Source organism: Pithys albifrons, chromosome 15 (genome assembly GCF_047495875.1).
Source record: "Pithys albifrons albifrons isolate INPA30051 chromosome 15, PitAlb_v1, whole genome shotgun sequence".
NCBI lineage: Eukaryota > Metazoa > Chordata > Aves > Passeriformes > Thamnophilidae > Pithys > Pithys albifrons.
Window position 1 is genome coordinate 8,718,680 of NC_092472.1, and position 23,403 is coordinate 8,742,082.

Sequence of the window (23,403 nt, forward strand, 5' to 3'; positions counted from 1 at the left end):
CCACCCATGGCTGTCTGTGGCTGCAGCCTCCCTTATCGCCACCCGACCTTTCCTGGTTGCAGATTAGGGGCTGGAGCCAGTTGGATTTGTTTGATTTCTGTTGATGGTTATTAGGCAGAGGAAGTGCCAGAAGGGATTTTGACCTCGAGTTTAAACTTATTCCAATTAGAGCCACTGAGCCTTTAATTACTGTGCTCCAGTCACTTTGGTTAAAGCAACAACAAAAACAAACACAAATCTGGTCAAAGATGGGGGGTTTTTTTCTCATCATTCTCCAATCTGCCACCTACTTTGTCCATGTGCTGCATGACTGTGGCATGGGGCATTGTGGCCCACCAAGGCTCCAGACCCAGCAGTGACACCACTCCAGGATGATGCCCATGGGTAGGAAACACTCTGCCCTCACCCACTGCCCCACACGCCACCCACCATTGCCCAGAGGATGCTCCAAGGACCCTCTATGAGTGCCCAGGTGGCTCCTGTGAAAAACACCTGAGGTTACAGTTCAGTGGCCCATTAGAACTCACCGAGATGTGATGGATATTTTGAAAACACCAATTTCCTATTTAGCATGGCTTCTATTAAGTCAATTTTTTTTAAAGCAAGTCCACAGCACTGCTATACTTTGCTACACTTGACCCTGGGACATGGACCATGTTTCACTCCTGGGACCACAGCACCCTGTGGTTCCAGACACGGATCCTTTCTGACTCTCCAGAGCCTGGGCAGAGATCCCTGCCTTTTTCTTTACTGTTATATCCATTGCTATGATGTTTTATTAAAATATTTTAAGCCTCGCAAAACAGGGTTTGTGTCGATGTAAATCTTATGATTTGAAATTACTTTCTAGGATTCAACCTGTGATTGATTTTTTACATTAAACAGTGACTAAGCCCTTGTGTTATGGTAATTTCCTTTCTTGACTGGCTTTTGTCCATTCCCCAAAAATTGCAGGGAAAAAAAGGTAAAATGGAAATCCTCATCCTGAGCAGCACAGCACCTCCATCCTGAGCTGAAATGGGATGGAGTTACAGCCCAGAAGAGCAACCAGTTGGAGCAGTGAATGGATTTGGGCATTCACAGGACCTGGGGGGAGCACAAGCCTGTCAGTACCCACATTGTGAAGTGTTTTATTTGATGAATAACAGGTATCACCACTAAAACAGCCCTTGTAAATATTGCACGTTCAAGGAGTTTTTAAATAGGTTCTTTAATCCAACTGCTATAGGGTTTCGAATATTCTATGTATTTTCAAACACATTTGTTTCTCTTCTTCCCATGAAAGCAATGCCATCTTTCAAACAAGAGGCAATTAAAACAACAATAGGTGCTATGAAAATTGAACTTCATCATGTAAAAAGATGGCAGCAATTCCAACAGTCCCACCCTGGGCACAGTCTGGGCACAAGGAGCTGCTGCACCCCCAGGCTGAGCTTCTGACTGAGTTATGTTTTCCGGCCGTCTCATTCAGGTGTTTCTTACCAGCCTCTGCTCCAGAATCTCCAGCCATCCCCTTGGCCATCACATGGATCTGGGAGCAGAGTGCACCAGCCCCAAGGAGTGGTCAAGGAAATCCAGCCTGTGAATCAGTTCCACTAATGAAGCCACTGAACATGAGGCAGTCCTTGGCTTTGTGTGGCCAACACACAAAGCGATTAATTCATTAGAGTGTTTCTCTTGTGAGAAAAGACTTCTGCAGTAAAGTCAAACAGTTTAGAGAAACCATTCCTAAAGCCAGCAATATTTATTCACTTCTTGGAAATGTAACTATTAGCTACGACACGAACAGAGGGAAAAACTTCTAAGTAAATGGAGTGTCTCCCACTGAAGGCTTTATTCCTCAGCATAGTCCTCTATTTCACATGGATGCCCCAGACAGTACCAATCTTTTCACTGGAGTTCCCACTGGAGCAGGTGGAAGAGCACCAACAATGGACAGATGCACTCCTTTCTGCGGAGGAGCTACCTTCTCCATAGGCACATTTGATTTCCTCCAGCACATGCTGTTCTCCCTTTAGCTGAGTCTTCTTCCCTTGGGTTGCTTTTCCTTCTTTTGTGGGAACTGGAAATAAGATTTCAAGATGTGCTTTCTACTAGTTTGGGCTGGAAAGGACCTTAAAGCTCATCCAGTTCCACACCCTGCAGGGACACCTTCCACTATCCCAGGTTGCTCCAAGCCCTGTCCAACCTGGCCTTGGACACTTCCAGGGATGGGGCAGCCACAGCTCCTCTGGGCAATCTGTGCCAGGGCCTCACCACCCTCACAAGGAAGAATTTCTTCCCTATACCCCGTCTGCTGTCAATTTAAAGCTATTCCCCCTTTTTCTGTCACTCCAGGCCCTTCTCAATGGTCCTGTGGCTGTCTGAGCTCTTTTCCCACCATGGCACAGCCACTCCACAGGTGTGTCTGCCCTCAAAGCCTCCATCCGCCAACCTGGCTGACAAGGAGCCTGCAGGAAGGCCAAATGCATTCACTTGGTCACTGCAGGTGACCACAGACCTGCCACTTAGGTGGTGGAAAGTGGCTGAGCTGTCACAGACCCAAAATAACTCCTTGAGCTTGGAATTGGTGTTACACGCTGAACCAAACGTGGGCTCTCCAGATCCCATCACCCACCCAGCCCTCCAGGCACTTCCAGAACCGCTGTCTGTGGGGGGACACAGAGTTGTAGGTGTCTGCAGCTTCAGGCCACCAAAGGAGGAGAAACAGGAATGCCAAATATTCCAGTTCTTTGAATGCACAAGCCCAAATAAGGCCCAGATGCCAGGAGAGCAAACACAAAGCTGATCGACCAAGTTTGGGCAAATGTGACTCAGAATTCCCCAAAGCTGCAGATTTTGCCTTGCAGGATAAAATTCCTAATTGTGTGTTCAGTTTTTCCTGTTTGAAGAGAAATATGTGGAACCTCCATCTGTCTCTGTTAGCCCCTACTGCTTATCTGTGGGGACTGTGCATTTGAGAAGTTCAGCTGTGAACCAAAACCACAGTTTCACAAGGCAGGTAAGTCATAAAACTACAAAAACATCCAACAAACCCCCCAAAATGGAATCACAATTTCCTGACAGGCTGGCACTGCTTGGTTCCAAAAATGTTATGGACACCTTGAAGGGGAGATTTGTGTTACTCCTGTGGAAAAGTGATGGAATTCCCCCAGATAATCTGCATTTGACACCAATAACCAGGTACAATAATGCATCAAAACTCAATTAAACACTGTCCTACAGCAAAAAATTGCTACAGAAATGACATTTATTAATGTTCTGCTATATTTACAGGTTGAACATAGTAAAACTCCGAAGTGAATTACCACTTGGCAGAAAGCACAGGAGTGCACATTAAATCTACATTTTGAACACATCAGAGTCTCTGCTAACACAAATTATAAAAGCATGAATTACAGGTATGTTAGGAATTGTCTCAAAAGTCCCGAGCCAAAGGAAAAAAAGGCCTTTGTTTTGCAAGGTAACTTTTTATAGAAAGTTGCAATGTGATCTTTCAGTTTTACACTATGGACATGTTCTGTGAAAACCCCTGGGTAGGCCAAAAAGTGTGCAGTGCGAAAGGAAAGTTTACTACAACACCGAGAATACAGACTGTTAAAAATTAATATTTGTGCCACCTCTCAGTAATCCTCCCTCCCTGCACTGCCTTGGAACTCAGATCCCAGCAACCCCTTTCCTCCCAAGGCAGCAGAGGTGCTGCTGGAATGCAGGTGTGCAGACCCTGTGGTGCTGTCGTTGCAGCTTCTGAGATCATCCTTTCACCACTGGTGCATGTGGCTGGACAGGACAGGGCATGGTGTATGTAGGATGGACGGGACATGGTGTACCTGGGCTGGACAGGACAGGACACGGTGTACGTGGGATGGACAGGACTGGACATGGTATAAGTAGGATGGACAGGACATGGTGTACGTGAGATGGACAAGACGTGGTGTGTGTGGGATGGACAGGATATGGTATATGCAGGGTACATGGACTGTACAGGACAGGACACAGTGTACACAGGATGTGGTATTACATGGGCTGTACAAGACACGGTGCTGCACGGGCTGTACAGGACACGGTGTTACATGGGCTGCACAGGACATGGTGTATGTGGGCTACATAGATCATGGTGTTACACAGGCTGTACAGGACACAGCACACGTGGGCTGTACAGGGCACTGTGTTTTGTGGGCTGTACAGGACAAGGAGCACACAGGCTGTACAAGACATGGTGTTAGGCTGCACAAGACACTCTACATAGGCTGTACAGGACACTGTGCTATGTGGGCTGTACAGGACACGGTATGACAAGCTATACAGTGTTGTGTGCTGTACAGGACACGGTGTGACACAGGCTGTACAGGACACTGTGTTCTGTGGGCTGTACAGGACACTGTGTGACACAGGCTGTACAGGACACTGTGTTCTGTGGGCTGTACAGGACACTGTGTGACACAGGCTGTACAGGACACTGTGTTCTGTGGGCTGTACAGGACACTGTGTGACACAGGCTGTACAGGACACTGTGTTCTGTGGGCTGTACAGGACACTGTGTTCTGTGGGCTGTACAGGACACTGTGTGACACAGGCTGTACAGGACACTGTGTTCTGTGGGCTGTACAGGACACTGTGTGACACGGGCTGTACAGGACACTGTGTTCTGTGGGCTGTACAGGACACTGTGTGACACAGGCTGTACAGGACACTGTGTTCTGTGGGCTGTACAGGACACTGTGTGACACAGGCTGTACAGGACACTGTGTTCTGTGGGCTGTACAGGACACTGTGTGACACAGGCTGTACAGGACACTGTGTTCTGTGGGCTGTACAGGACACTGTGTGACACAGGCTGTACAGGACACTGTGTTCTGTGGGCTGTACAGGACACTGTGTGACACAGGCTGTACAGGACACTGTGTTCTGTGGGCTGTACAGGACACTGTGTGACACAGGCTGTACAGGACACTGTGTGACACAGGCTGTACAGGACACTGTGTGACACAGGCTGTACAGGACACTGTGTTCTGTGGGCTGTACAGGACACTGTGTGACACAGGCTGTACAGGACACTGTGTTCTGTGGGCTGTACAGGACACTGTGTGACACAGGCTGTACACGACACTGTGTTCTGTGGGCTGTACAGGACACTGTGTGACACAGGCTGTACAGGACACTGTGTTCTGTGGGCTGTACAGGACACTGTGTGACACAGGCTGTACACGACACTGTGTTCTGTGGGCTGTACAGGACACGGTGTGACACAGGCTGTACAGGACACGGTGTGACACAGGCTGCAAGGGACACTGTGCTATGTGGGCTGCTCAGGACACTGTTCTGTGGCTGTACAGGACACGGTGTGACCCAGACTATGTAGCAGGACGTGGCACTCGGCACACTCGGGCTGTACAGCACACACAGAGCCCAAGCAGCTCCCAGGCTGGAGGAGGAAATAAAGCAAGCCTGGCCCCTGCTGGCCTCGGGACGGCTCATGCTACCAAATCACAACAAACTATCGCTGTAAGGCTTTATTAGCACATCACAGACTCGACTGCAATAGCTGTTTCAAACATTAGCCACTAATGATTCAACAATTACAGAATTCTGTGTTAATTATTAAAATTTTACACCTAAAAACAAATAGAAAGAAATGCTTCTTTTTTCTTTTTCCCAAGAGTACTTTTATTTATTTATTTTAAAGCAGGTGATTATTTATTCTTCTGCTCCAGAGCCTTGATTCACTTCCTGCAGGTGTCCTGCTGCTTCTTGGGGGGGAATTCACTAATGCAGGAAGACATTTGCCAGAAAACATCTGTTGGAGAAGGATATTGAACACCGAAACTATAGTCAGAGTGTTATTTTGGAAAACAGAAGGATGTCGTTCACACAGAGCACAGGATGTCTAAGACTTATGAGTATCTCAGCATAGAATGACATGACTCCAGCAAATGCTCAGGATCTGTGCATAGTTTATGGGATAATTCCAGGATCATGTCCATTACTGCACACACGGGTGGAATAGCAAACAACAGATTTCCATTGGATTCATTTCACCAGGCTGTTTTCGTGGTTAGCAGTAATTATTCCCATCCTAATTTTGTAAAAAAGATCCCTGCTCTAACATTAAAATGCTCATTCATTGTGCCCTTCTCATCATGCCCTGCAGAGGAAATCACATCTTAAGAACAATAATACACTAAAAAGACATGTGTTCTGTGCTTTCCTCACTCAGAATTTAGGAATATTGATTTATTTTCAGAGGAATTGTCGAAGTTGTAATATTTATGAATTATTCTGGACATTTATCTCAGGATATCTAAAAGGGAAAGTGCTTTTTGAAAGCTCTAAAATGACACATAAATAAGAAATTAAACAATCTACACCTCCATCCTCACAAGCAGGGAGTGAAGCAAAGTCTCTAAAGTTTTAATTTCAAATTCCAAACATGGCAAAAGACTGTGCAAAAAGAAACCAAACAGTTCCTTCAATAAATGAAAAATAAAGTTTTGGTAATGAAGCAAAATTTAAAAAAAAATTGTTCAGTGAGACAAGCTACAGATGATAAAGCTGATTTTAAATGCTCACACTATGTGACCACACAACTAGGGAAATAAAGCCTCTGGTGACTCAGCAGGAATCAGAGAGGATATTACAAATCCTGGAGGAGGTCATAAACCAGAACTTTGTTAAACAGAACTGAAATCCATAAATGAATTGACTGAACTATTTTTACACACTATCACCAGTGGAAAACACTGCACAAAGGCTGCTTTGTGCTGTAGGTTCTCCTTACAGACTAGAAATGAAGCAGAATCTTAGGCAATTTGCAGTTTCTAATAAAAGGAAAGTGCATTTGGAAAACCAAGGCTCAGTTTTAGAATCTGAACAATTTAATAACCCCCTATTTAAAACTGGGGTTGGTTTTGTTTCTTTATACCACCGTCCCAGCTGCAATTGCTTCTGTCTTGGGGAAATGGAGTGCTATTATGATATTTCTAAAGGGAGCATCATGTTGCATTCCCCAGCTGGGAAGCAACCTATTCCAGGATTTCCTTCCCCTCGGGGAGGGACAGTTAATGCCAGGCCATTATCTGCTGTGAGCAGGAAATTGTGCTACAAGGGTTCAGCTACTTAAGCCTCCTCCTTTCAAGCACCATTAAGGCAGCAAGGCTGAGGTTCAGCATTAAAGCAAAAGACTTCCAGGCATTCAGGTTTTTGAAAGATGCTCAGGCAGGACAGTGTGTTCAGGTGGGAGGGGGGTTTGGACACCAAAGGTGTGCAGGAGTGTCATTTCTTCAGGAGCTTGACAGCAATTTCAAACAGCAGGCAGAATTCAGACAAATTGCTCTTTCTGGGCCAAAAGCCAAAGGCACTGGCACATCCCTCTAACAGCATTTTGTGACCTTTACTCATGTTTAGGACACACCACATGTTTCAAGCATGTGATTAATTCTAAAAGAAATGCTTGCTGAATACAGTGCAATACCAAGGGGCAGAGACTTTGTTCTTGCAGTATCCAGTCACGGAATCAAATGAATATATAATTCCCCACAGTAAAACGTCAGGGAAAAATGTGAAGTATTCCTCTGCTCCCCATCAAGTCACAGACACAGGAGCGGGGTACGAGATCCCAAGAAACAACTGTTCCCTGCTGCCTTGTGTTCTAGAAATACTAAAGCAAAGAAAAGTCTACAGACTAAAAGAGTTTCTAAATAGAGTTAAAAACAAAACCGAATAAATTCAGGAAAGCAGAAAGTTTACCTTTAGTAAATAAAGAGAACTCTGGTTCTGGGAAGAGTGGAAAAAGTGTCTGGCATCTTCCTAACCTTTGCATAATTAATAAAGCCTCTGAGAAACAGCAGAAAACCTGGAGGGAAGAGATACATTTGTCCAGTTAACACAGGTGTTGCTTCTTCCATGAGAGAGGGAGCAGCTGAAATCCCCTTTGCTGGCACAGAGGGACCTCATCACTGGGTGCACAACAGCTGATTACATACAATAATTATTTTGTTAGCAATGACACCTAATCTTTGCATTTCAGGCAATTTCAAAACCAAACTTTCCTTGGGGAATCACAAAACTTTTGACTCCAAATGAGATCCAGTCACTCCCAAAGCAGAAAAAAGAAAATAAAACCAGGAAGACAACAACCCAGTCTTCCATTTAAGATACATCATTGGTTACAAGCCGTGTTCTTTTCTTTACTTCTTCTGCAAGGTAATCAGGATGCTGCCACCAAGAAATGGCAACAGAAGGACAGTGTTTACATGTACCTTTAAAACCTGAAGGCATTCAGTAAGATGAGTATGAGGGTTACATTTCAGCTGTACATCTACATACACATTTAATAGCCAGGAAAGCTGAGCTCACAAAATCCTAACTGCACTTACAGGTTTTTTAAGGATCTTCCCCCACAAACACTCACCTAGTACAAGGAAGACCCACCAAAGCCAATACTGACCATCAAAGTAACCAGGAAAGTAGGTGGAGAACTGGAAAACAAACAAACAAAGAGATGTAGGTCAGAGAACATGTAATCCAAATCTATTCCCACCAATTTCAGCAATAACCAGACCAATTCTGCACACAGGAGACCTCATGGAATGCTGCATTTCACCAGCTGCGCAGACTGCAGGGAACAAGTTCCCTCCACAAACTGTTATTTTTTAGTTTTCTGTACACGTCAGAGCAACTCTAACAAGGGGAATGGGACAGATTCAGTACACAGTCACAGACCCTGGCAATCCGTGGAGCACAAGGACACTATTGGGCAAATATTCCTGTTTTAACTTGTGTCCTTGATGCTCATAAACCAATCACAGTTACAGTTTCTGAAAGGAAAGACCAGGCTTGCAGCAGTGCATCATAATCATTACACTGTAAGGTTGGATGGTACAGCCATTGAAAAAGACATGTCAGATCTGGGGAACCCTCTGGCAAGATTTTCTATTGCAAAAATTACTGGCTATTGACTGAAAGGCACCTACACTACTAGAGCCTGAAGTTCACTGTGCCAGTGGTAAACAGGGTACCATTTCTTTGTTTTCAGTCTATTCAAGTTTAAGGACCTAACAAAATATAAACTTGTTATCAAAATTTACATCAAATCATGTTTAATCTAAGTTGTCACCTCTTTCTGTCACATCTCTTAATCCAGCAGATAGTTCTTAACCCACTGATACAAGATGGCCCCAAAAAGCTTCACTGTGTACAGAAAATTTAATAGGTGCTGTATTTACAAATTAGAATTCCCAGCCCCCAAAGATGAAGTGACAGCCCAACACCAATGCTCTCTTACTTCTACTTATGCACAGCTAACAAGCTTCTTTGCTTGAAATTCAGCCTTTCAGCCTGGGATGTCTGCGTGCCATCATTTCACGGGCTCCAAGTAATTTCCTGATGCAAATCTTTTCTCCTAATCCCTCCAAAAATACACAGCCAAACAGAAGAGCAGCTTCCTCCTGGTTCCCTTCCCCTGTGCCGCAGGGACGCCGCACCAGAGGGCACCAGAGGGCTTCTCCCAGTGCAACTCTCCTCATCAGCTATCCCACATTTCAGAGAGTTCACTTATTTCCAGAGCAGAGCCTAAGGAACATCAGAGTGGAGAGGCACATCCCTGTGCCGATGGCAGGGCTGGCTTTACCCGGGTAAAGGTCTTGCACAGATCAATCATTGCTCCTGCTCAGCATCCAATGGTGCCATCAGAGAAAGCCACATTTAGAATGAACCTCACAATGGTTTGGGTTGGAAGGGCCCTTAAAGCTCATCTCTTCCCATCCCCCTGCCATGGGCAGGGACACCATCCACTAGACCAGGTTGCTCCAAGGCCCATCCAACCTGTCCTTGAACACTTCCAGGGATCGGACATCCACAACACATACCTGGGTATGCAATCTTTATTTTCTTTTACTACAATAATAATTCCAGCACCATAAACAGGATAGAATTATGAATTCTTTCCAAGCCCTTTTATTGTGTGATAATATCCCAATCCTTCCTCTCCTGCATTCTACAGATCCACTTGTAAACTTGTAATTTACCAACTCCCTCAAAAAAGCTCTGTTCTTAGTGAATAAGTGGCTCAAAATTATTTCATTATACATAACTAAATTTATCACTAACTTCAATATAAGGGAGATAAAAAAAGCTGGAGGAGAAGAGTATCAGTGTCTGTTGTTTTGCACCACACAACTTACCCTGACAATAAGGATCCACTTAATAAGAGACAGACCAAACCCAGAAATGGCCCCGTATCGTCCTGCAGCTGAAGTGGTCAGACAGAAAGACAGGAAAAATCCAATCCAGTTGAAGAGGAATGCCACTGAGAAAGCAGGAGAAAAGCAGTAGGTCAAGACATCTTTATATTCCAAGGCAAAAAAAAAAAAAATCATAAACCCCTTGCACACAGTTTTTTCCTGGTGCTACATAAACATAAGTGTGACCTGAACTATTTTGGATCACTGCTTGAAAATAAGTTCATTCCATCACGTACTTACTGAAGAAAGTCAGCATGAAAATGCCATCATTTCCTATCCTCAGCTGGTCAGTGTCATCAAAGTCATCTCGTGTCACAAAGTCATCATCCTGCAAATCAGAGGCAAACACCACAGGGGAGAATTTAAGTCAGTCCAGTCCATACAGCAATCCCAGTTCTGCATGTGGTTCTTCAAGAAAGGGCTGGAATTTTGCATCTCAAAAGCCTCAAAAGCAAGCAGGAAAAAATTCCTGCTTCTCATCCTCAGACGATGCAGGGCATGAAATATTATCTACACAATATGAAATTTATTTTTAACATAGTCAAGACCCAGCATGTCCTTCTCACTGTAAAGAATTCCTGTACTCATCAAAAAATTATCATCTTAGCAAGGAATTTGGCTTCTATGAAGAGGTATAATGAGCAGTGGACATCTACTGCTAGCAGGGGTGGAGGAAGGGCCTGAACAAGTGATAAGGTTGAAAAAACAAAAAGAAATAATTCTGAGAGAATGGTTTTATCATCCTTGTATCAGCTGCACTGACCTCCAGAAAAGTCAACTAAGTAAGCAGCAAGAGTATCAAGGGTAGATATGCCAGACAGCTGAGGAATTAATCCTAAACCTTTTTAAAAACAGAAAAACAAAACCCAAAAACCAGTGACACTGCCTAGGACTACAGTACAGTCCCTCTGTCAGCTTGCCAAGCTAATCTGGATAGCACATGCTGGTATTACTGAGATGTCTGACATCATCACAGCATTCAGAGGAAAATTGAAAAGAAAGAAAAATAGCCACAGAACTCCTAGGAGTGTGTAATATCACCGTCCCAGAAAGCTTAAAAAACACACACATAAAAAATCAGCTCAAAAGAAAAAAGTCATGGCACATGATGGGCTGGAGTTAGACAAGAAATCCTCCCCCCGGAAATGTAGGGACACCCAGCCAGGCAGTGCACTCACCCTCCCAGGAACCAAGGGAATGGTGGCTTCAGCCTTGGTTCTCTCTGCCTCATCGTAGGTGGGCAGTGTGGTGGCCACGTTGTACGACGGCGGCTTCGGGAATCCTGACTCATCCTTGTAGTCAAAATAAGCTGCACAAAAAACAGTTACACAGAAGGTAACTTGTCAGTTCCTTAAAAACACAGTGTTGGGAACAAGAGTATTCCAGGTGACTGCAAACAACCCAAGGCCCCAGCCTGCTGAAGACTGCCCCTCCTGTCCCCTCCCCACCCTTCCAGGCTCTTGTCATTCCAAAACACTCAGTGAAAAGCATGGGAGCACCTTATCTAATGCCAAGCAATCCGCAGAACATTACTTGAACAGGCCTGGCTGCACTGAAGTTTAAAACACCACCACTTGCTGTCTCTCCTGACTTGCATACTCAGAAACAGTTGTATTTCCAGGTCCAAGTAGTTATAAAGTGGTTATTAAAGTTATTAGTGGCATGACAGGAGGATGATCCAGAAGTACAATGCTTAGGACCAAGTCCTTCGTTAGCAAAAACTGCAGGAAGAGTGAATTCTTAAAATGCTTTTAAGTCCTAAGTCCTTTTGGGAAGGGACACAGCATCATCCAAATGCCAAATAATGAGAGGGGAACACAAATCCTCACAGCACTTTGATTTTTAACTGCCTTCAATTTACTGAGAACACTGTGAACTGTAACTTGAACACCACTTGATGGGATGACATCAGGCAAATGCAGCCAAAATGCATCTCCTAAACCACAAGTACCAACAGGCTCTCTGGATCAATTCTGATCCCTGCAGCTTGGGAAGTGCCAGTCATCGACAAGAGGAGAGCAATTAACAGGAGCAGAGCAAGGCCAGCCCTTTCCTTCCAGGTGAATTACCTGTGTTCTCTGCAGAAATGCTGCTGTAGGGCGGAGGGGCATCGCTCACCACCGGCGCAGTCTCACCCGGCTCCTCTTCATTCTGCAGCTGAACAGACCCACACACAGGAGGTTAAGGGGGTTTCTCAAGCACTGTCACATCACCCCTGCAGCTTTAATTGCACACAACAGACTCTTCTGGAAGGAGACTGTTCTGCAGCACCACAGGACACTGAGCAGCTGCTCAGCCTCCCTCCAAAAGCACTCCCACTTGGAATGATCAATATGCCATCTCGGTTTTAATGTGTTTTTAAATCCTCTCCTCACACACCTGGACTCCAACAAAGCACAGCGCACAGCTTTCCAGTACCTTTCCATTTCCCTGGCACTTCCTCAGCTCCCACTGCTTAGGAGCTGCAGTTGCATCTCTTTTAGTTAAAGAAATACCATGAGATACCCAACAAAAGACTCCATTTCTGCCTGTGGCTCTGCTAAGGAAGTGTTTTTCCATGGATACATTACATAATGATGCACGTAAGTATGAATCTTGCCATTTCCCTTCAACCTTTCACACTGCATGACTGAAAAGGAGATGGTTTATTTTGTGCACTGTGCTTCCCACAGGCTCAGTATAAATAACCATGGAGCTATCACGGGTACAGTGTCACTTGCACGAGGCAGGTGTGCCAGGCTGGCTTTGATCAGGGAAGCAGCAGTACCAGGCCAACAATTCAAAGCAGAACACACCAGAAAGGAGGCTACAGCTGACATCTCATTTTTAACTTCTTTCCATTTTCCATCATCTCAGCAGCAAAGCTGCTCAGGTTTTCTGCAGAATGCAACTCACCTCAAAAAACCACCTTGGGTTCAAACTACTGGTCTTGTTTGCAATCACCCCTGAACACCTCCTTGAGCTTTCCCTCCCCCTCAGCCAATGTTCCTAAAGCCATCCATCTTATTTTGCTTTCTTTCCTTTGGAGAAACATGTTGCCATTCAAGTCCTTCCAGACCTAACCCAGGGGTTGAGGAGCTGGGGGTATGTTCTTATTTTGCTTGTACATCTCATCAGGGAAAAAAAAACAAAGCAGCTCACACTTCTAAAGGCAGGCCTTGGATATGAAGAACCAAACTGTTCTGGTTTTGGGGGGCTTTATTCCATTTGCTGCCTAAGATCAAATATTACAGAAGCCCAGGATGGTTTGGGTTGAAAGGGACCTTAAACCTTATCTTGTTTCAATCCCCTGCCATGGACAGGGACACCTTCACTAGACCAGGCTGCTCTAAGCCCCATCCAACCTGGCCTTGAACACTTCCAGGGATGGGGCAGCCACAGCTTCTCTGGGCAACCTGTGCCAGTGAAAGCCTATGATCTATAGCCTGTTCCAGATCAGACCATAACCACGTCCTCTGTGAAAGTCTTGACTGCGTTTAGCAGGTGACAACACGAGTGATTCTGCTGGCAGGTCCAACAGGTCGGCCAAGAGAAGGAGGAGGAAACAATACTGGGAAGCATTGGAAAAAAATAAGGAGCACAGTCCAGCTGTATGAACAGAACATCACAGCCCTGCACTCTGATTCACTGTCAGCTGGAGCTCACCCTGCTCCTCTAACACAGCCACCAGCCTCTCCCCATTCACACTTTCCAAACAGGAGAGGTGGGAAAAAATAGGAGTGTTGGTCAGTCCCAAGTTTTCTGGATAGTAACTTCTCACATGACACAAAGCTGAGCCACTTCCTTGAAGCAGAAGGAATTCAGTGATCTGGATGAAAATTTAATCCACATTACAGCAGAAGCAGCTGTGGCTGCCAGCAGGAGACATCCGAAATGCTGGTCCCTGGCCGGATGTGAACCACAGCAAATAATCCCTCCCTGTGCCCTGGGAGTGAGGCCACGGGGGTGGAGGTGGAAGGACCTGCCTCACCTGCAGCTTTAATGAGCCCCAGGGCACTGAGCAGTGCCAGGAGAAGCTGCAGCAATTCCCACCACAGCAATGCATTTTCATCTTCTCAAACCAGCTCACAGTGTGAGCCCTTTCCAGGGAACAAAAATGCCTGATTTTATAAACCCCATGGAACTCAGACATTAGAAGAAAATGCAAACTAACTTGTGAAGTAATTGCCTATTAAGATATGCTTTAAAAATTAAAAAAAGCGACAGCACTACTGCAGACATCCAAAACCAGCCTGCACAGAGCACGAGGGACAGAGAAACACACAAACTACTTCACTGAGTCTGTCCCCAGAGAAGCTGTGGCTGCCCCATCCCTGGAAATGTCCAAGGCCAGGCTGGACAGGGTTTGGAGCAACCTGGGGTAGTGGAAGGTGTCCCTGCCCATGGCAGGGGATTGGAACAAGATGAGCTTTAAGGTCTCTTCCAACCCAAACCCTTCCATGATTCCGTAATTCTCCCAGCTCTGTAGTCTATGAATTTCCAGAAAATGCTCCACTATACTTATTGTCAGTCTATCCATAAAAATTCAACACTTTTCCCCTTTTTTCCTGCTCCCTGTGCATGATCCAGTCTGTTAATGGAGAAGGAAAGGCTCTGGCACACCTGGATCCCACATGGCCTCTGTTACCTGCACTCCAGGTGAGGGGGTGGCAGAAATTAAACCCCTCACGTCTGTGACAAAGAAGACATGTACAACCTGAGAGTGCAGTCACCAAGGAGGGGGAAGGAAAGCTCTATATGTGACAACACTGGAAGAGATGAAACAAAAGAGGACAGAGATATTGAGTGGAATATTAACTCCTACCACTGGTTCTTCTTTCAATAGTAAAAAGAAATACATGTTCTTCCACCAATGTCGTGTGGGAGAAAGCAGCTGAATTCACTGCTGGCTTCAAAATCACAATTCGGGTAACAACACAAAAAATGCAGCTACTTTCTAAAGTTGAGCTCGAGGCTGTAGGAGATTACAGTTATAGAAAACAGATTTTTCTTCTAATGGACAAGGTACACAAATGCCTTCCAGCCGTTTTAGTGATTCCAGGCATCTAAAATTCAACTAAGTGCCTCTTAGCAGAGCAGGGAGGGTTCATGTGACAGGAAGAATGACTCAGGAGGCCTCACAGGGCCGGCAGAGCTGTGCTGCCCTGGCCTCCTGTGTCTCACCTGCCCTGCGCAGCTCCAGGTACAGTCTTGGTTCCCAGGAATTCCCCCTTGGGCCACCCCTGAGACTTCAGAACCTGGTTAAAGCAGTGTTTGACTTCAGCCTGTTCTGCTGAGGCTCAGGGGTAATTCTTGCCTCAGTTCACTGATGGATTTTAGTTTTCAAAGCAAGATTCTGATGTTTGTGGCACTGAAAGATAAGACAGTCTTTACAGCCGTGGATACGGTTATTAAAGAACTGTTTGGCAGCTGTGATTGTCAAAGCAACAGAAAGTTGGCTGATAGAATACCCAGGGATATTTATTTTCAAAAAACAGCATCAGAAGCCTGGCACAGAGCAGGACATCACCTCTGGCTGCCACTTCCCCCTGACAGAGACATGTCCCATGTAAATGCACAGGACACAGCAGCACAAAAGGTCAAAACTTACAAACTGTTTGGATACATTTCCATGTAAACTTTGAAGAAAGCATTTCCAATAAATATACTGGTTAATTCTTCAAAATTTCCTAAACTCAGCATATGGCTGCTGACATAGTTTTGGATCTTTATTTTTTAATTCCCCTTGCCCAAGTCCTTAAGCTGCATGTAAATATTTTTATTTTAAAATCAGCATTACTACAAGCAATATATCACAGTAACGTATTAACTCAGCCGTTTATCATCAATGTTTACTGCATTCCAGTTCTTATTTTATGTTCTGGCACGCTGGACAGAACTGCACAGAAACCCAACAGAGGAATTCTAGACTGAAGACAACCCTCCCCACGTCTCAGTTGTGTTGTTACTGTGGTTTCTCTGAGATTATTAAAAAGGCAGATATTTAGGCTAATGACAGAAAGAAAATCAGTACCTTTTTTAAAACATGACAGGACTGATTTTTTCGGAGTGATGCAATCATAACCTTTGCAAGCCAAAAGTTAAAATAAGTAAGTATCTAGAAATGTGTACTGCTACTAAACTTGAGACTCCTCCAGCAAGGCACCAGCCTGCCCACAACCAGCGTTACTCTTCATTCCCATTGCAATATCCCTGATTCTTCCCCTTCCATAACCCTGGCCTTTTGGAAGCAAATTAAAGTTGCTGTCAATTCTGAAGAGAACTATTCTATTGATTTTACACTTCACTCTAAACACACTCCATTTTGAAACTCTGACTTTTGCCCGATGCTGTTGCAGATTCCTATAACTTAATATCAGCTTATTAATCAGCAGGAATAACGATGAGCTACCAGACAAGCCAACCCACACCCACCAGCCCTCTCTGTGATGAGCAAATAACTGTTTTCTCCCAGAGGCACTTCCAGCAGATTTCCCGGAGCTGTGTCAGCCCGAGGAGCGTGTCTGCCCCACTCCCTGCACCCGGCACGGGGTGTGCTGAGCACATCTTGGTGACACACTTGGCAGCCGTGCCGAGCCAGCCCGCCCCGCGGAGATGCCGATGCTCCTGCCTGAGCTGCAGCAGGGAAACCGCTTCTCCCCATGGCCTCGAGCAGAGCCTGGTGCTGGGGAGCAACTGCCCAAGGTCTGTGCCAACCTGGGATTTCCTTCATGGAAAGGGTTGTCAGGCATTGGCAGGGGCTGCCCAGGGAGGTGGTGGAGTTTCCATCCCTGCAGGTGTTCAAGGAATGACTGGACGTGGCACTCAGTGCTCTGGTCTGATTGACAAGGTGGGGATCGGCCACAGGTTGGACTTGAACTTGGAAGAGTTTTCCAAGGATTCTGTGATTCTGAAACACTCCTCCATTTTGAGAAAGGACTGAAAACTGTGCCTCTGTGACCTCTCCTGAAAAAACACTTTTTTTTCCCCCAGCTGGACCGGCTCCCTGCCACACAGCGAGAACACAAGGAGCAGAAACCAACAGGATCCACCTGAGGGGACATCAGCAACAACCCTGGGAGCCACCAAGGTGAAAACACAGATCAGAGCATGTTTTATTTCCATCAAAATACAACCTGAGCTCACAAGGATGCTGCTCTTCTCTGACTCACTGCAGCCAAGGGCCTGACAACACAGAAACACTGCTCGGTCCTGGGAAGCAGCTGATCTAATTCCCTCATTTCTGTTCCAGTGGGGAAGTAGACTGGTCTGGACACACTGTAAACAAGCACTTGGGCCAGCACAAACCTGCACCCACAGACTGGGCTTAGAGTTCAGTGTTCAAGGACTTAATATGGAAGAAGAAGGCTTTAATCTTAGATAGCTGTAATTAAATTCTCACACTTAGCATAAGGCCTACTCACAGTATTTAGGATCAGACTTGTATTTTTCTGGACATTAAGGCACATAGAAAGAATTCTGGATCTTTTAAACATTTTAAAATATCACAAGTTTTAAAACTCTCATACGAAGGAAGTTAAAAAAATCCGATTGTGTCACCAAATTTGGACATTCAGAAGAGGCAGGAACAGAATGACTGGATACACCATTACTGAGTTTTTCTCATTAGTCCCAACGACAAAGGATCAGAATTCACACACAGAGAACTTTTTCTATCTGTTTTCTGTATGATTGCTTTTAAGACATGATACCAAGCCCATCTAAAGAGGTACCACATCTCCTGGGAGCCACTTAACAAGCCAAAGCTCACACAGACTGTTCCTACAGCTGCTTCCCAATGGAGTCACTGAGCCCCATGGAATTTTAGTGAAGAAAGTAAAGTCACCAACAAAGCCCAGCTCAGAGTCCAACACAATCCTGATGCCTGAGATAATATTTTATTTTAAAGTGTGCAGGCAAAGCTCTTTTCTCCTGTTACATGAGCTGTGTGATGACACTGGACTGCTACTGTTTCCTGCCTTTCCCACGTCCTTTGAGTTTTAGAGAGGGAATCTATTTTAATTCTATAATTACCTCTTCACACAGAATCACTAAAACCTTGAGAACTCACCTGACAGGTAATGTTGCCTACAGAGGTAGGTATTTCAGAAGAAAACCACCAGACTTTAGTCCCCTGAGCACAGCCTGAGCTGGACATGGGCATCTCCTGCACAACCTCAGAGCAGCAACTGCACAAGCCATTTCACTCTGCAATGTTTGTCTGCTCTTTACTGGTTTTACGTCAATGGACATCTCTTGTTCTACTTATTAAATAAAATAAATGTGTAAACAATCTTCCCTGGAAGTTCTTATCTTTAGCCAGCACATCTGCACACTAGAAGTACCTCACTCAGGAAACAGTCACTGACATCTCTAATTCTAACTGCTGACATTAAATTATTTGGAATATTCTCATTTTTTAGCTTTGATCTGTGTGCCTATTTAAGCTAAAAATTTAAATATAATTTAGGGTGCCCACAAAGCAGCAACTGGTATCTGCCTCCCTGTTCCACTGCAGCCCTCCCAGATACTATGGAAGCATTATGGTCCTTTGTGGATTTAAACTCTATTCCTATTCTATCTTCTACAGTTTCACTGGATGGAAAACAAACAAATGGAAAAGTCTTTCTTCCCTATTTTTCCAATAGCCACCTCCCTTTGTGGAATGATTCACGATCCATGTAAGCCTTCAACAAGTGGCACAGGAAGAAACAGCACTTAAAAAGGAATCTGTCTCCGTTATTTAACACTCCCACCATTTCCTAGGTGGGTTTACATTACTCATACACCTCACATTTATTTTCGAATGCTTCAAGTGAAAAACAGGCCTGGCTAACACTGAGTGTAAATAAACCTGTTAAAGCTGTGTTATTTTTTTCCAGAATGGAGGATAACTTCTATTCCAAGGATGAAATACAGTTCTGCCACTGAACTCACAACCCAGGGGGATGCTCAGAAGGTTTTAAGCCTCTAAACCCAACAACACCCCTGTGCAACTTTCCCAAAGGTAGGTCCAAAGGACAACAGCCTCCCAGCGTCCCTTTTTAGGATACACTGTCCCTTTTTGGGAACAACACTCCCAGGGCAGGCTGCAGTCCTCCTTCCTCCCAGGCCTCTCCCACTGGCACCTCCACAAGTGCAGCCCTGGCATCCCGCCCGCAGAGGATCCAAACCCTCCCGCCTGCCCCATCACCCTGTCCTAGCCCTGCTCCACACGGAAGGGGCCCGGGCAGCCGAAATCCATTCTCCAGAGTTTTAGCTTTATTCTGCATCGAGCTGCACTTCCTCAGTCCGTGAGGTCAGACGCAAATCGCCCGAGGGCATTATCGCAGGCTATTTTTTATCAGATTATCCAATGCCTGAACAAAGCCCAGGGCTAGAAAGTTGGCTTTGGAAAATAAATCAGTGCACGCCTCTCGAGCACTGCCCTCCCTGGCGAACAGACACAAGCTGTGAGTTTGCAGGGCAGGGGCTGATGGGGGGGCATAGCCCCTCTTCCACCTCCCCAATTCCCATCCACAGGGCAGCACGGGCTGAGGAAGGGGTGGCAGAGAAAATACAAAGGTTCAACCTTGTTTGTCGATTTCTGTTGTTCTCAGATCATCCCCATTAACTATCTTTATTCTTCCCTGAAAATACAGGCACCTGAGGAACCTTACATATTGTACATGTTGAAATAGTGCCCAGACCTCACCAGGATTGCTCCTACAAACATGTTGTACACCAGTAATCCTTCCTGGAGTGAAGTCCCCAGCATGTTTGGACAGTCAATCACATTTGTCTGTCCAGGAACCACCTACAAATGTAACCAACGTCGCTAATCCATTAGCCCCATTACCTGACAAGATTGATCAAGTTTTAAAAATTCCTCCACTGCCTCAATCCAATAATTTAAAGAATTAAATGAGTTTGTCCGGAATTTCTCCAGGCTACCCCCACTTACTGGGTGCTGTGTTCACCTCCAACCCTTACAGTCATCACTTCACTATCAGTCTGTCAACATTCATTATTGCACATTCAGGCACACAGTAGGTTTCAAAATATGGAGAAAAACAGACAAATTCAATGCAAGAGAGACACTCCCACACTCTCCTCTTCATCTAAATCCCAACTCTGCATATTTACAGCTTGCAGGGTCTTTTGGAGCAACACAAACATTAGGAGCCAGCTCAGCGATAAGACACTTGACACTTCACAATACGAGTTCCTGGGTTCTGGCAGAGGGCGAGGGGAGAAAAAGCAATTTCTGAAGAGCTACACAAAACTAAATATATGTACACATAAGAATCTGACTGCACTCCAGTTACACCAGTCGCTTCACAGGCCTCCATTATCTGCTTGTCTTTAGCAGTGTAAATCCTCTGGCACAGTCTGGCTCCCTAATCTCTGCTGTGCTCCACAGAGGCGTCTGCTCTGTCTGCGGGCTGAGCAGGAGCCGGGGAACAACAGCGTTCCATACCCCTCCTTAGGGAAAGCAGGAGGGTGTGTGCCAGCCAGGCACAGGGTCACCCAAGGCCAAGGCAATTCCGTCCCCTGTCCCCACGGGCTCCAGGCAATGGGACACGCTGCTGGATCACCTGGGAAAGGACTTTTGTGAGGACACCCTTCGGGGTCGCCAACAACAGCAGGACTGCGCCAGGGAAGGCGATTAGTGCAGAGACCTGGCTATTTGTCCCTACCCGTTCCAAGAACAACACAAAGAGATCTGCCATTGTAAGCAGAACATATCCGTCCAGCACAGAACAACAAAAAAGCCTAAGTTTTACTTAATTTTCACCCTTCCAGTATGTAAAAACACCGAGACCTCCAGCTGTCAGATGAGACAAGTATTCCATCCCCTGGGAGGGTGCACCTCGGTCTCTGCCGAGAGCGAGCCCACCCACGCTGGAAACGCGACCGAGGAAAAGTCACAACACAGCGATTTCCTGTGAGCACCTCGGTGCGGCCCGAGCGAGCTGTGAGCTGCTTGGAGGGACTGATTCTCCCTTACTTGAAGCAAGGAATTCTCCATGTCAGAAAGGCGCCCAGCAAACTGGGTCACACCGCGGGCCCCGCCGAGCCCCGACCCTTCCCGAGGGGCGGGCCCTGCGGACAAACGGGAGGCAGGAGGGAGGAACCACCCCGAATTCCCGAGGGAGCTCCGCAAGGCCGGCCCCTGGCCTGGGGGGCGTTCAGAGGGGGCTACACCCAAAAGGTGGAAGAAAACTAACGGTGACCTGCGGTCGAGGCGGAACGAGCCCGTTCCCGGCGGCGTCCCCGACCCGCGGGGGGCCCGCCCTGCGCCAAGGTCGGCCCCGCGCCGGGACAGGGAACACCCGGCCGGGAGCACAGCCCGGCCCGGCACAGGCACAGGCACAGGCACAGGCACAGGCGGCCCCGGGCACGGCACAGCCCGCCCCGAGCCTGCGAGAAGCGGATCCGCGGCCGAGCCCAGCCCGGCCCGGCCCCTCGGGGACCCGCGGCCTCCACCCCGGGCGCTGCCGCCAGCACAGGCCCCCCTCCCGGACCCGCCGCCCCGGGACCCGCCCGGCCCGGCCCCGCCGCCCTCACCTGCTGGTAGCGGCCGGTGCTGGGCTCGGCGGCCGCGGCCGCCATGGCGCTCCGGGCTCGGTGCGGGCTGCGCAGGCGGGGGCGGCCCGGGCGCTGCTCCTGCGGGGCCGCTCCGCCCCGCCCGCCCCGTCACCGCCCCCCGCCCCGCCCCGCCCCGCCAGCCGAACCGACGGGGATGGAGAGGGTTCCTGGGATCGGAGCCCAACCTGTGACCCGTCCCCACCTTGTCAAGCGGACCAGAGCACTGAGTGTCGCGTTCCTTGAACAACCCCAGGGATGGGGACTCCTCCCCGGGCAGCCCCTGCCAATGCCTGACAGCCCTTTCTGTGAAGAAATTCTTCCTGATGTCCAACCTGAACATCCCCTGGCACAGCTTGAGCCCATTTCCTCTTGTGCTGTCCCTTGTTCCCTGAGAGCAGAGCCTGACCCCTGCCTGGCTCCCCTCTCCTGTCAGGGAGTTGCAGGGAGCAAGAATGTCCCCCCTGAGCCCCCTTTTCTCCAGGATCAGCCTCCCCAGCTCCTGCAGCCTCTCCTCACAGGACTGACTCTCCAGACCCTTCCCCAGCTCCATTCCCTTCCCTGGACATGCTCCAGCTCCTCAATGTCCTTCTTGCTGTCAGCACCCCAGAACTGGACACAGCAGCAGTGCCGAGGACAGGGGAAGAATCACTTCTCTGGTCCTGCTACTGCACTAACCCTGGTACAGGCCAGGTGCCATCAGCCCCCTTGGCCACCCAGACACACCTAAGCCCATATCCAGCTGCTGTCAAACAGCACTCCCAGGTCCTTCTCTGCTAGGCTGCTTTCCAACCAGAGTAGCTCCACGGCAGTTCCACTGGAGTCTGGAGGGTGACTGAAACTCCCCAGAGCCAGCCCGGATTGCCAGGGAGCCCTCACTGCCCATGAGGATGCTGCGGACCAGCAGCACAGCCCTGGCACTGCGGGAGCTGCAGGAGTGACCCCACGAGCTCCATGCACCACATAAAACACACACAGTATAATTATTCAGAGTGGAAGCTGCCATGGGACCTGTTAGCAAAACATGTGGAGTCAGAAAATTGATACAAACCCACGCTGACAAACACTGCTGCCTCAGCAGCAGCACACGGGGGCCAGTGCTCAGAAACCAGCACTGTGTGAGCCACACTGACCAAGCCTTGTTCATGACCCCCCACCTATCCCTGTCCCACCGCCACGGCAGTGCCAACATGTGCCCATGCGGGCAGGGAAGAGGCAGCGACTGCTGCACCACAGCTGAGCCAAACACAAGATGTTGGCCAAGTCCTCCGAAAGCACCGTCAGCTCTTCCATATCCACATGAAGCAGATGGTGTTGCAGCTCAGAAATCTCTTTCCAAAAGGAGCATGTGTAGGAAACCACACAGTCAGTTTATTCAGGGAGTTTTTGCATTGTTCCATTGGCTAAGAAACATTGCAGCTTGTGTAACCTTTATTTTCTAAGTGCACAGTTCAGCTGCAGTCAGGCTTGCACAAAATCACCCACATCAATCCCTAAGGTTGATGAGATTTAAATATATTAGCTTTAGGATGAGAAAGGCTGAATCAGCCCCTCTGGGATTCCAAACTGCATATTCAGAGTTGCAAGCGCTTAAGCCTGAGGACATGGTTTTGAA

At 47.2% G+C, this 23,403-nt stretch overlaps 2 protein-coding genes across 2 annotated transcripts; both read right to left on the reverse strand.

Moving 5' to 3' along the window:
* Positions 1-3,229: 3,229 nt before the first annotated feature.
* LOC139678964 (uncharacterized) lies at positions 3,230-5,478 on the reverse strand. The gene is made up of 2 exons (XM_071570264.1): positions 4,317-5,478; positions 3,230-4,275 (listed from the first exon to the last, which is right to left on the reverse strand). The coding sequence occupies exons 1-2, from the start codon at positions 5,476-5,478 to the stop codon at positions 4,268-4,270; spliced, it is 1,170 nt and encodes a 389-aa protein (XP_071426365.1). The 3' UTR covers positions 3,230-4,267.
* A 20-nt stretch (positions 5,479-5,498) lies between these two features.
* On the reverse strand, positions 5,499-21,888 carry NDFIP1 (Nedd4 family interacting protein 1). Its single transcript, XM_071570265.1, has 8 exons — positions 21,771-21,888; positions 12,311-12,398; positions 11,420-11,550; positions 10,482-10,569; positions 10,182-10,306; positions 8,411-8,477; positions 7,747-7,852; positions 5,499-5,797 (listed from the first exon to the last, which is right to left on the reverse strand). The coding sequence occupies exons 1-7, from the start codon at positions 21,813-21,815 to the stop codon at positions 7,749-7,751; spliced, it is 648 nt and encodes a 215-aa protein (XP_071426366.1). The 5' UTR covers positions 21,816-21,888; the 3' UTR covers positions 5,499-5,797; positions 7,747-7,748.
* Between the last annotated feature and the right edge of the window lie 1,515 nt (positions 21,889-23,403).

Excerpts from the sequence above, each read along its gene's own strand:
- LOC139678964 (XM_071570264.1), bottom strand. The coding sequence starts at position 5,478 with ATGAGCCGTCCCGAGGCCAGCAGGGGCCAGGCTTGCTTTATTTCCTCC.
- NDFIP1 (XM_071570265.1), bottom strand. The coding sequence starts at position 21,815 with ATGGCGGCCGCGGCCGCCGAGCCCAGCACCGGCCGCTACCAGCAG. Across the intron at positions 10,307-10,481 it reads TTTCATGCTGACTTTCTTCA|TGGCATTCCTCTTCAACTGG; the intron begins GTAAGTACGTGA and ends CTGCTTTCTCAG. Across the intron at positions 8,478-10,181 it reads AGTGGATCCTTATTGTCAGG|TTCTCCACCTACTTTCCTGG; the intron begins GTAAGTTGTGTG and ends TTTGTTTTCCAG.